This window comes from Rhipicephalus sanguineus, chromosome 2, assembly GCF_013339695.2.
Source record: "Rhipicephalus sanguineus isolate Rsan-2018 chromosome 2, BIME_Rsan_1.4, whole genome shotgun sequence".
Taxonomy (NCBI): Eukaryota; Metazoa; Arthropoda; class Arachnida; order Ixodida; family Ixodidae; genus Rhipicephalus; species Rhipicephalus sanguineus.
In genome coordinates, this window is record NC_051177.1 from 69,520,805 (window position 1) to 69,534,549 (window position 13,745).

Below are 13,745 nucleotides of genomic sequence, written 5' to 3' on the forward strand. Positions count from 1 at the left end.
AAGCGTGAAAGGACGCATGCGTGTATTTTTTTAAATATTGGCTGAAATCAATTGTGATACATTGCTGCAACAAATACAAAACCTTGAAGCATGCGAAAGAATACTTAATAAAAGGTACAAGTAGTTTTTTAAGTCCATCATTCAACAGCGCCCGGCTAGCTCAGTCGGTAGAGCATGAGACTCTTAATCTCAGGGTCGTGGGTTCGAGCCCCACGTTGGGCGTATTTTTTTTTTCTCTCTCTCTTTTTTTTTTTTAATTCAGTGTAAGCACGTTAATTTGCCATGTGGTGGCCTATGGTCCTTCAAGGGTCCTCGCTAGTAGGCAGTTTTAAAATAGCGTACGCTAAGTTAGCGGTCCTTGCGGTAGCCCACTATCTAAGCGCATGTTGGCGTACGACGCGTGCGCAGCGGCGACAAACGCTAACGCAAAGCTTTGCAACTGCCTAATATCATATAAGTTTCAGTTGGGCGTCCGCAGAGCTGCTGCGGGCAATTTATGACATCACATCAGAAAATTGCAACTTTAGAAAAGAAAAAAAAAAACGCCAAGAAAAAAAAAGAAAAACCTTTCCACAGAAATACATGGGAAATACACAATGGTAAGCATATATTGGTATATTAATTTGATAACTGGACAATTTCAGAGATTGGAAGGCGAGAACATTGGAAGTGTGGATAATTGGTAACATTGGAGTGGTCCTCAAAAAAATAATAATAATGATAAAATGACTAATAAATTCTCATAACAATGCGTGAAACTCCTTAGGAAATGCAGAGGAAGTATAGTTTTTTTGTTTTTTTAGACAAGATTGCCTCAATAACATCCCAACGCTATCTCGGCGATTGCAGTGCATGTACATTATATTAAGTTACCGTCTCTGCACGGCTTCACATCGTCTTCATTGCATGGCGGCGACTTTTAAAAAAGCGGCGAAAGGCGGGCTAGCATATAGATGTTTTCTGAGGCTGTTCTCTGGTACATCACTCAAAAGCTGCCAAAACAGCGCGAAGACAGGACGAAGGATGGTGACACGAGGACGCGGGCGCCCGTCCTCGTGTGCACCTTCCTTCGTCCTGTCTTCGCGCTGTTTTTGCAACTTTTGAATTTCGAAAAGAGTGAATGCGCTCTGAGTTTGAGGTGGACGAAACAACTTTATTACATCCTCAGAGTCTACTGAGATTCCTACAGGGCCTCGGTGGAAGTGACGTGCAGAGGTTTCTTACATCTAGTTGGAGGTTCCTGTCCTCTGTCCTTATGGGGTCCCCCCGGAGCCCTCTGCGCGTGCTGGCAAGAGCTTTTTTAGATGGGGATTGTCTTAATGATTTCGAAAGTGCACGTGGGCAGTGCGATGGTATCAACACTTAATTTAAACCACGCGCACTTGAAAGTAGCTGGGCTAGTTGATTATTCATACTGAATTAAGTTAAACAGCGCCAAAAAAAGCACGGCTACAGAAAGCGCTTGTCCTGTGTGTTTGCTTTCCGTTGCCGTGCTTTCTTTTTGTTTTTTGCGCTGTTTAACTTTGGCACTTGAAAGCTTCAAACATGGCTCATACAAACATTATATCCGTGCATGAAAATGGTGATGATGGGCAGTAAACATGGCGCAGACCATTATTTAAGGATGCGCCAAGGGTGTTGGCGGAGAAAAACGTATCTACCATACTTAATTGGCATCAATTCTAACGAGATCGTCAGAAGAACAGCGCCGCACTATAACTTGCACACGCATTTATTTATCGCCGCGTACGTCGATTCTCCGTGGTCGGGTTATACGGTATACTTTGCCACATGTCCTATCACACGTATAGAAATCAATCTTCAACTTGGCCAGTCCCACAAAACGCGTATGATCCGTCTTTACTGAGAAACCAAAAGGAACAACTGAAATCGAATGAATGGAAAGGGCTGCTATCCCAGAGCGCATGAGCTGCAGAGCCGAACGAATTGCTGAAGTCTGCTGTCTTTAATGAATATTCTTGCACAGTGACTATCAGTTTCTTTTCAGAACAGAAAAAAAGAAAAAGAAAACAACATCGCATGCATGTCAACGTTCGCGTTTATTTCTGTGCTGCATCCTCCTCCTCTAAGCATAGAACACCAACTAGTTCAAGCCAGGGGCGTAGCCAGAAATTTTTTTTCGGGGGGAGGGGGGTTGAGCCCACCCCCGGCTATGCCCTTGGTTCAAGCCACAACCCCTGAAGCGATTAACTGGGCCGAAACGCGGTCGTGGCAAGCTACTGACCACCGTGCACCCTTCGAACCACCGGCAAGCTAAATTCAACGACCTCGTTGTGCCGTTAATGAAGCTTGTTTCTCTCTCTTCTGAGAACAAAGACGTTGCATGTCATTACTTACTGTTATTTCTTTGCAGGTTGCGGGATCGAATCCCCGCCACGGCGGCCGCATTTCGATGAACGCGAGATGCTAGAGGCACGTGTGCTTAGATTTAGGTGCACGTTAATTAAAAGTACACAATGAATCTGTTTACATTGATAAAGTGTACTCTGAAAAATCTAACGACGTTAATTTCACCATCATAGGTTAATTAATAGAGGAGAAAGTCAAGGTCAAGGTTTTACGTTTCAGTTTCGCGCCGAAATCTGCAAGCGTGACGTCATAGATTTCGAAGTCTATTCGTATTTTGGCGACATTGGCTCAATTAAATTTCCTGAAACTTGGTATGTTAAGCCTCGGGCTCCCTCAGAAGGTAGTGTACTTCATTTTTAACCATTAGAAACTGCGTAGGACTTAGAAGACGCCGTCAAAATTTATGACGTCATGGTGATCGGTGCGGGAATTTCAAGGTGGCGTCGCCACCCATATTTTCTTTTTGCGTGTATTCTCGCTTACCAAGCGTTTTCTCGCGGCAAGCTTGGTGATCTTGGTATTGCATGTGAAAGAGTGATCTACTATAGTACGATAAAAATTATTTTTCTCTTAAGTGTCCCTTTAATGAACCCCAGTGGTCAAAATTCCGGAGACTTCCACTACGGCGTCTCCAATAATCATATTGGAGTTTTGGCATGTAAAACCCCAACAACGATTATTTAAAAAAAAACTGGATCACTTTGGTCTGATGATAGGGTCGAGAAATAACGCGGGTCTTCGCAGCGCGTTGTTTCTAGTGGTGCTAGAAACATCGTCAAATTTCAGCATATTGTACTGGTGACACACATATCAAGCCAATCAGAGAGCTCGTAGAAGCCATATATATCTGGGCCAATCAGTGCAGAATTGACAATTTCTAGAATAGCGCCTCCGTTTTGAAAACTTGAACTATATAGTGGCGTAACCCATCGCCTATTCTTATGTTTTTCGGAATGCGCTATGTAGTTGCGTTCGAATTCCCATAGCGTTGAAGAGACACCAAACAGAAAAACAATTTTTCTCGTATGCTGATCAAACAATACGAAAAGCCGAACTCTTGCCTCAAGAACACGCGAAGAGAAAACGCAGTTGGCCACTCCACCTTCAAGATCCCAACTCGCTTTGCATGACGTCCTAGATTTCGACGGTATCCACTGTAGGGCCTTTTAAAAGACCCCTGACAGCGAAAGCCTTGTCTGCGACTTTTTTACTGCAATTTGCAGCTTTGTGTCTGGTAATCCCGGAAATGAATCGTAAATGCTCTAACGCATCGTATAATTAATGCTAGCGCCGTTAATTGAGAACAATTTTGCGTCACTTCAATACGCCCGCCTAAATACCATAAGAAACTAGCGCCCCACAGCGGGGGAGCGCCTAGCATCACGTGCACTCAAGCTTCCGCGTCGTTGAAAGTGCAGTAGCGCAGTTTCCAAATCGGGGCCCCGCGCGCTGTAAAGAAAAAAAAAAACGATGCCGTACCAGTGCTTCGGTATTATAAGTACGTGGCCCCCAACCCTCTCCCCCTACCCAGAAAGTTGGCCAGAACTACGTTGAGAACTACGTTGGCCAGAACTATGTTGAGAGCTGCCCGACGACAGAGCGAGAGGGGTGATGAACAGTAGTCCTCGCCGCGCAAATATTCTCTGACGTCGACAATACTCGATTTACTCATGAAACGTCACACGTACTCGTGAAACGTCACACGGAGCATCTGTCTTCGTCATAGTATAGTGGCGATGTCGCGAGGTGCTGAAAACTCCGATGAGCACTCACGCTTACATTAAAAACCAAATTAAAATATCTTAAAGGCAACGTTTGTCACTCATAATCGGTCAGAAGTGCCCACACATGCAGGACTATCAAACAACACAAGCATCTCGAGTTTCCAAATTTGGTGTCAGGGGTCCTTTAATCGAGAAAATGAAGTGCATCGTACGTCCTCTGAAGGTGCCAGAGACTTACCGCATGAAGTTTTAGCAAATTTTGTTGGGCCAAATGTGGCGAAAATACGAAAAAAAAAGGAAGACTTACTGAAATCCGTGATGTTACGTTAACATTCATGTGCAGATTCCGGCGCGAGACATAAATATGAAACTGACCTTCATGTTCCCTTCTATGAACAAATATGATGATGAAATTAACGTCAGTAGAATTTTCACAGAATCAATTTATCATTCTAAATATTGTATTTCACTTTACTGCCCCTTTCAACGCGCAATTTGTTTCCTTTTCAATGTGATTACGACTGAATGTGCGTGCTGACTCAGCGTCGTCGCCGCGGGGGAATTTTCGCGTCGTAATCGGGCATGACCACAGTTCAGATACTATTTATCAGGGGCGTAGCCAGAAATTTTTTTTTTCTGGGAATCAATTTATCATTCTAAATATTGTATTTCACTTTACTGCCCCTTTCAACGCGCAATTTGTTTCCTTTTCAATGTGATTACGACTGAATGTGCGTGCTGACTCAGCGTCGTCGCCGCGGGGGAATTTTCGCGTCGTAATCGGGCATGACCACAGTTCAGATACTATTTATCAGGGGCGTAGCCAGAAATTTTTTTTTTCTGGGGTTTGGGGGGGGAGCTGGTCTTGCTACGCCAGTTCTATTTATGTGAAGACAGCGCGGGCTTCATGGCTGCATAATAATGGATCCTACTACCAAGGAGCGCCATCAGATAACTCGTCGATAATCATCCACAACGCTCGCTCTCCATGTTTCGCTATGCGAGAGAAAGAGATTATGTACTGGCTTTTGTGTTGTCGGTACCTATTAGTTGCGCGTAGCCGCGTCACTTGTGGTTACACGTGTCGAAGATTCTAGCATCGTGGTTCTGTGTCCCACTGGCGTGAATCAAGCAGCAGGTTGGTTTCTTTGTCGCGGCGAGCAGTCGAAGCATGTAGACTTCTCGTTACATGTCCTTGCCTAAACCAAGGAACGCACAAACGTATCACACGTATCAAACGTATTAAAGAACGCACAAACGTTTCAGCTGTCTGTAGGGGCGTAGCCAGAAAATTTTTTTTTGGGGGGGGAGGGAGGGGGTTCAACCATACTTTATGTATATTCGTGCGTGCGTTTGTATGTGTGCGCGTATATATACGAAAGCAAAATTGAACATTTTCGGGGGGAGTTTGAACCCCCCCCCCCTTGGCTACGCCCCTGGCTGCCTGCTAATCCCTCTCAAGATAGCGCGACCGCGCCAGGACCCTCAATGTATGCAGTTTCTGAAGGAGCGACGCGCCCCTCCGGTATCTTCCCTCCATGGGCCTCTCGCGCCGGAAGACGGCCGGCGCGTTTTCGCTTCGGATTCAGCCGCAATTTCGGCTGCCCCCTCACGCTTTCACTCGAACGTAGAACATACGACGCGAGGGCCGATGTGATCGATTCGGTCCGTATATACGGAACCTCACGGCAACGTCGACGGCAATCGCACTGGTGGTGCCAAGCCTGAAGGAAGTGCGGAGCTGGCCTTCTTCGTTTCTCTTCATTGTTCTCTTTCTTTCTCCCTCCCTTTCTTTTTTCTCTCATCTATCCGTTTTTGTAAGCCTTTTTGTCTCTGTTCATATATACCAACGTTCTAGTAACGTTGGTGTATACTTCTTTCTCTCTCTCTCTCTATGTATTTCTTTCTCTTTCTTCCCTTGCTCTCTCTATATTTCTCGCTTCCTCTTTACTTGATTTTCTCTCTGTCTTTCTCTTTCTGTCTTTAATTCTTCCCTTTCTTTATCTTCCTTTCTATGCTATGGTTTGCTTTCTTCTCGAGTTACATGCATCACAGAAACATGGCTCCATGTAGACATTCGCGATAGGGAATTCACGCTTCCCGCATGGTTACATATTGTTCTCTGGCATGACCGTTAGCATATGAAAGGATGGTGGTGTCGCTTTCATTTTAGATTCAGATTTTAATTTTCACGTCTTACTATAGCTCCTTCTATTGCAGAATCAGCTCGGTGCAAGCTAATCGTGTATAAGCAGAATTTAGCGGTTCGGGATCTTTATCGCTCCCTGATAGCGACAATGTTTCTCACTTTCTATGCGACTTTAGCGCCCCTGGCATTGACTGACCTTACCCTGCGGTTTCCTCCACTATAGTGTTTCAGTTTGTAGAGATTTAATTAAATGTTCTTTGTCACCGAACCTGATACAATGATTTAATAATAACGAGCTGCAGAGCTCCGTGCTTGACTGAGTATTCATCAGTGATAGTCTTGTTTATATTGGTTTCATGTGTGATACTTTGGAAGGAATCTCCGCTCATAGAGCTGTTCTAGTGCATATAACAGCTATCCCGCAAACGCTTTAGTTATTGTACGTTTCATGATATTAAAAGGCCGATGGTGCTTATATTACATTCTGGCCGATAACGTTGACCGTTTTGTGTGACCCAGCATTGATTGTCATATTAATTGTTTTGTATATTACTTTAGTCATTATTAAAATCATGCATCAATCATAACGAACGTTCCGTCGAAAATAAAGACTATAGACCATAAACTCCTTGGATTTACCGGGATGACTTGCACATGCCACGCCGTGTCTTCATAATACGAAAATCAAAACAGTCTATTACCGAGGTTCATAGGCGTGCGCACAGGGGGGGTGGGCATGAACTTAGTAGGGTGGGGGGGCGCTGCGATGAACCTTCGCCCCCCCCCCCCCCTGCGCACGCCTATGCCGAGGTTCGCACTTCCTTTCAACATGCCAAGGAAGAAACTTCGTATACTCGTGCTTAAAATGTCGGATATTTAACATTGCCACTTCCTACACCATTTAAGTGAACGCCTCGCAGGCACTGAACATCAGCACGTGTTACGCGATGCGACGAGAAGTACCTTTTTCAAGATTAACAACATTATTAATTGTTGATGACCACATCGTAGTGTCAAATGCTTTCAACTCGTACTTGCAGTCTGTATATTCACCCTATAGACTACCACGATGTTCCAAAGTTTGGTTATGACGCACAAACTAATCAAATAGACGATATCGTAATCATAAGTCAACAAAATGGACGGAACTCGCTCACTCAGAATACATATTTTGAGCGAGTTTCATTACCACACCTTCCGTCATACCGCAACGTTCCGCCAAGCCATGTCTGTCCATGGCCATATAAGGGTAAAAGATAAGAAAAGACGTGCCCAGACGTTCCGCGCTCGTCGGAAAGTACCCCCCCCCCCCCAAACACCCCTACCTTTTCAGTCCAAGCCTGTCTTTCAGTCCAAGCGCGCACATCGGTCGTTATATACACGTATTATATGATGGACTTCTTCACGACTTCACGGAATCCGGGATAACTGCTTGTTCTCACGCCAAACGTGTTACGACCTCCTGCACGCAACATGAAGAAAAAGAAAGGACAGAAAGAACAATATATAACTGTGAGGGTCGACTTATATTAAAGCGCAGTTAAACGACTAAAAAGAGGCATTCAGTGAAAAGAAACTAAATTACGAACCCACGCGACATTTTAGCGAACAAGGACACGACAGACACGAATGCCGCATCAGACGAAATGTTGTCGTTTGTGGTTCGGGGGGGGGGGGGGGAGGAGGGGAAGAGAGACGCTAAATTCTGCAGCCCTTGAGGGAGCACGGCGCAGGGTCGAGAAGAGGTGCGAAAAAAAAAAGGAAAGGAGGAAAGCCGGAAATCATCCAGACGGTCAGTATGGTTTGTGTATCCTTATATGGCATAGACATCAAGCATTTCTCCGCGGATCAGGCGTCAGTTGGAATGATAGTTGGGCGACTTGGTACGGGTTCAGGATTATGAACGGCACAACGAAAAACACGAAACACTGACGATGAGAAGACTGGCGCTTATCTTCGCGTCTTCGTCGTCAGTGTTTCGCGCCTTTCCATTGCGCCGTTTCATAGCCGATTGGACCCCGGCAACACCTGCGACATTTTTGCACGTTCGTAATAATGCAATTATTAAATATATCTGTGCACATTTCTAAAAAAAATGTTCCAGAAGGCGAAAAGTTTATTCAGAGCTTCAACTCCGACATCATATATAGTTAACGAAAAATGATGACGATGATGATACTTCTGGGAATATTGGCACCTACCCGCTCAGGAGGATCGGCCAAGAGTCGGGCGGATCATATGGTCTTAAACTTTTTCGAATCCTACTAGAGGTTACGGCGTCAATTAGAAAGAAAAGTTATTCTTAACGATTCCCAATTTTATACTGCTATATAAACCACGTTGCGTAGCCGTTAAAGCGAAAAAAATAATTATGACAGGAAGCCATAAGCTAAAAACTATCACAACCGCCATGAAATTATTAGCGATTGCACACATGAAGGAAAAAACGAATACTTCATCGACATTTTCGTGTGTATATCAAGGTTATCTAGTTGGTACTCACACACAAAAAGAGGAAAATAATAAAAAGAAGTACCCGAGTTATGCTCCGCGACATGGTGCCGTGAAACCCGGGAACTGGTCAGTGCTGGACAACGATGTCTTCGACCGAGCGTCTTCGGAAGGTGCGTGGAACTGTCAGGGCCAGCGTCTCCCGGAATATTACGCTCCTGACAGGACTGCTGCAGAACCCCGACACCGAGGCGCGTGAGGTCAATAGGCAAGTCGCCGTTTTAAAGACGAAAGAAGCTGAGCTCCGCCAGCTAGACAAGGACATTCTCGATCTCACAGAAGACGAGGCTATTGAAGGAGAAGTTGAGGGCGCAAACGACTACCACGAGAAGATTCTGTACGCGATTGCTGATGCGCAGTTCTTCCTGTCACAGCGTCAACAGGCGACCGGTCTCAGCGGCCCGTCTAGGAGTGAATCCAATGACGAGCGAGTAGCAGCCACCCAGAGCAACATCGGATCTGCTGGGGCGCCGCCAGGACCCGTCAGTACGCTACGCTACCGGTCGGTCGCGCTTCCGACGCTTCAGGTCCCGACGTATGCCGGAGATTTACGTCAGTGGCAAGAATTCTGGGACCATTACAGTGCCACGATTCACGAGAACACCGAGTTGCCGCCCATCGAGAAATTTAAGTATTTGCTGACGTACCTGACGGGAGCGGCCAAGCGAGCTATCGAAGGCATCAGGCTGGCTGATAACAACTATGAAATTGCCGTGACAACACTGAAAGAGCGCTTCGGTCGACAGGAATTACTAGTCAACGAGCACATCGACCAGCTTCTTGCATTGTCGCCCGTGAGGAGTTCCAAGGAAGTGGAGAAGCTTCGTGTGCTGCATGACACCGTGCGTTTCCGCGTAAGTGCGCTCGAAGGTCTTGGTGTACCACCTGAGCAGTACACTGTGGTGCTGCATCGAGTGCTAATGAGGTGCTTGCCAGAAGACTTGGCGATAATGTACCGACAGAAGAAGAAGGAGGAGAGCACGCGCGGTACTAATGCATCAACAGAGCCCACACCCCCTGAAGCGAGAACGCACAAGGCGACCGACATTTTAGCGTTCCTGAAAATCCAGGTTGAAGTGCGTGAGGAAGGGAAGCAAGAAGCGGCGTCATCGTATACGCACAACTCGATCACGGAAACTGGTGACATGAATTCGCCGACAAGATCTGCCCATGCCTTTCCATCGGCATCTGCGCTTGCTGTGACGGAATCCCTACAGCAGCGAACTCGGTCTTGCGTACTGTGCGACAGCAGAGCTCACAACCTCGCAGCATGTACGGCCGACATGGCCGTCGAAGAGAAAAGAGCCAGGTTGCGCAACGCTCGTTGTTGCAGGTGCGGAACGCGCAATCATGTCGCGAAATTTTGCCGAGTTTCCCGGAACCTCACGTGCAACAAGTGCCGACGCCGACACCTAACGGTCCTCTGCGAATTGTCACGCGCTGTCGCAATGACCGCTTCTCCAAGAACGACCGAGCAGCTGGTTACGTCTGGAACTACTTCCCGGACAGTAACCACGGCTTCAACTGGTAAAAAAGGAGCCAAGTCTGTGCTGCTTCAGACTGGTCGTGTTTGGGTGGAGAGCGGACCACGACGACTCCTGGTGCGTGTGATGCTGGACAGCGGCAGCCAGCGTTCGTTTATCCGCACCGACGTTGCAAAGAGATTGCGGTGTAGAGCCCTTGGCATCGAAGAGCTCTCATTGGTGACGTTCGGAAATGCAAAGCGGCGGCATCATTTGCGCTGTCAACGCGTTTCTGTCACGCTGCGTGGACGATTCAACGACAGCACCGTTACGTTGGAAGCACTAGAAGTACCCGAGCTATGCTCCGCGACAAGTCCACCACTGAACACTGAAGTGCTCGAGCTGTTGTGCACCAGAAAACACGATGCTGCGGATCTGTTCGATCCAGAGACTTGGCACCCAGATGACATCAGCATCGTGATTGGCTCAGACGCTTATTGGAAGGTTGCCACCGGAAGCATTGATCGCCTCAATGAGGAACTCACTGCGGTCGAAACGTTTTTTGGGTGGATCGTACAGGGAACAAGCTCGCATTACGAGGCTACAGCGACTTGTGCCCTCCTCATGTCGGCTGGTGTCGAGTGCGACGAATCGGCTATGTGGCGCCTCGGCACGATTGGTATTGACAACCGGATGCCAAGGAAAACACAAGAACTTGATATGTTTGAACATTCTCTGAGCAGACAAGCTGTGAAGTGCAGTGCCCTGCGGACGTCGCCGAAGCGAACTCGTCATTGCGCGATCCGAGTGCGCAAGCACATCAACCGGCTTGTTCCCAGGCAGCAGAAGGAGAGCCAGGCACAGAAACTCGCCGCTGATGTGATGAGTCTTTCGGAACGAAATGCGTCCATGCCGGCATCCGTCTCTGAACTCGGGATGTCGCACAGTTCGGGCCGCAGAAACAAAGATCACCGCAGATGTCCAAGCTCTTCGTGGAGGACACAACGCCATTTCGCTGCGGTGAAGCGTGGGCAGGAAAACCTGAAGGTGGAGCACACCACCAGTGCCGTGCCAGGATGGAAACGGCGGAGATGGAGACTCGCACATCATTTTTATGCCACATCGGAGCGCGCTACCACCGGGACCAGGCTTCAACGCAGATTCATATTGGAGACGCGGGACTAGTGAACGAAAACAACACTGCTCCGATGTTCTGGAAACTCGGGCGAGTGACGTCGCTGCCTCCCGGACGAGACGGGGTAGCTAGAGCCTGCTCCGTACGTTTGGCTCTACGGGCCACGTGGTGAACCGGCCGGTGCAAAAGCTGTGTGTAGTGGAAGCCACAAAATGACTGATGTGACGTTTCGTCCGCTCCCCCTCGGAGGATGTTGAAAACAGAATAGTGGGGCATAGGGTAGGGAGAGGGACGAAAGGAAGAGGAGAACGAAGAGGGGATTTCGGAGCTAGCCTTCATGAAGTAAAGACGTGTTCCAGATCAACGACCACGGGTCCTCGTTATTTTCAAGGCCTATAGAGAATAGGAAACATTAAATTAATATAGTTTAAATATGGTTTAAATTGTCGCCCGCTCCTTATTCAATACCTGTCATCGGATATGCCATGGTTACTAACATAAGCATCGTCAGCTCGCAAATACATGTGTGTCGAACGCGCGCACATCCTAATGCATATTCTAGCAGGTGATAGCTTCAGGTTGCCCAAGCTGTCAGTCAAGCAAAACTTTAGTGATAGCTCTAAATTACGTTTCGAAAGCAGAAAAACAAAGTGTATGCATGTATTAAATGATGAACGGCATATATAGGAATGTTTGCACAGCCGGGTGCGCTTTTCAAGGCACTTCACTATGAACTTCCTTCCACGGTGAATTCATTAACCTGCGATGACAGGCGCAGAGCAATGTCGTTTTGTTGATAAGCCGCGTGCATGCACCTCTGTCATATATAGACGATCTTTCTCCGGCTCTTCATACGATTATATACGCGCATAGAAAGAAAGAAAGAAAGAAAGAAAGAAAGAAAGAAAGAAAGAAAGAAAGAAAGAAAGAAAGAAAGAAAGAAAGAAAGAAAGAAAGAAAGAAAGAAAGGTCATGGTCGCCGCGAACTTTACCGGAGGGAAGCAATTACCAAGGCGTGACGAGCGTACGAAAGAGACGCTCGGATTTCTGGAACAATTCAACACACCCGCGCATCGCTATTAATTTCCCTGTCATATGTCACGCATAACGACGTTCGCAGCTAATTAGATTGCGTTTTAATTAATGCCGTTCTTGTCATAATGAGATTCACAGGTAATGACATTTTGCCCACTGAATGCGTTTCCCGAACACACGCGCACGCTGCTTGGGCGACAGTTGGGGCCTTTGTAAACAATTTACAATATTGATAAGAGAGGTCAAAAAGTAATTAAAGTAAGCGTTCGCCTTAATTCCTGTTATTAAGCTTTTATGAATCCTTGAAGTACAACACGATATTTAAATAGAAATTCGCACGCACAACTGTATTGTTCTTCTGAGTCGCCGACGGGTCTTCTCGGACATATATATACGTTCGAAGACCGTCATCATGAAAAAACGTTGGCGGCGTGGTCGGATTTTTGAAGGCGTTAATTTTATCTGTGAGGGAAGACAGTAAATTTATGTAAATTAGAGGCACGGTTTGTAAGCATTTGTTGTCATAGCACCCTTGCAAAAATCGCTAGTAGCATTGAGTAGACCACCTAGTAACCATCTATTGACATTGGTGACCGTCTAGTAACATTAGCGATCTAGTAACATTTGTGGATAGACCGTCTAAAGACCTCCTTGTTACTTTTTTATAAAGACTATTCTATGTAGACCGTCTAAAGAGCTCCTTCTTACTTTTGTATAAAGACTATTTTATGTAAACCGTCTAAAGATCTCCTTCTTACTTTTGTATAAAGACTATTTTATGTAGACCGTCTGAAGGCCTCCTTCTTACTGTTCTCTAGACTATATTATGTAGACCATCTAAAGCCCTCCTTCTTACTGACGTATAAAGACTATTCTAAATTTAACCCCTCAAGGCCTCATTTGTAAGTACTACTTTAAATGTACCTTGAAAAGATGATTTAGCTTCAGCTAGGGGTGCGAAATCATGGAACATTAAACCTTTCCGCACTTTCCCAGCCCCAAAACGCGTACATCTTGACATATAATTGTGCACGTGCCGATCGAGGACCTACACAGATGTAATAATATGGCATCCATGCAGGTCCTCGTTGCATGTACGCATGCAGCGGCTTTTATATGAGAAAGGCTCCCGCACCGAAGCCCCTTCATAAATTGGTGTGCTAACACAAATAAGTGAGCACTATAGTGCTAGTGCTGTACATACGACTGGATATGGATGTAAATAGTTTCAAACCACTAGTGTAATCTACTCCAAATAAAGATTTTTAATGCAACCTTCTGTCGATTTTTTCTCGCTCAGGCATCTTCTAGATTTCGTTGCCTTCTAGAAGCAACACATTCACACATACCGCATACGC

At 46.3% G+C, this 13,745-nt stretch overlaps 1 protein-coding gene and 1 non-coding gene across 2 annotated transcripts; both read left to right on the plus strand.

Annotated features, from left to right (window-relative positions):
* The first annotated feature begins 149 nt into the window (after nt 1-149).
* Nucleotides 150-222, plus strand: Trnak-cuu (transfer RNA lysine (anticodon CUU)). The gene has a single exon. It is a non-coding gene; the product is annotated as a tRNA-Lys (tRNA).
* A 7,819-nt stretch (nt 223-8,041) lies between these two features.
* On the plus strand, nt 8,042-11,402 carry LOC119381654 (uncharacterized). Its single transcript, XM_037649427.1, has 2 exons — nt 8,042-8,126; nt 8,920-11,402. The coding sequence occupies exons 1-2, from the start codon at nt 8,042-8,044 to the stop codon at nt 11,400-11,402; spliced, it is 2,568 nt and encodes an 855-aa protein (XP_037505355.1).
* The last annotated feature ends 2,343 nt before the right edge of the window (nt 11,403-13,745 follow it).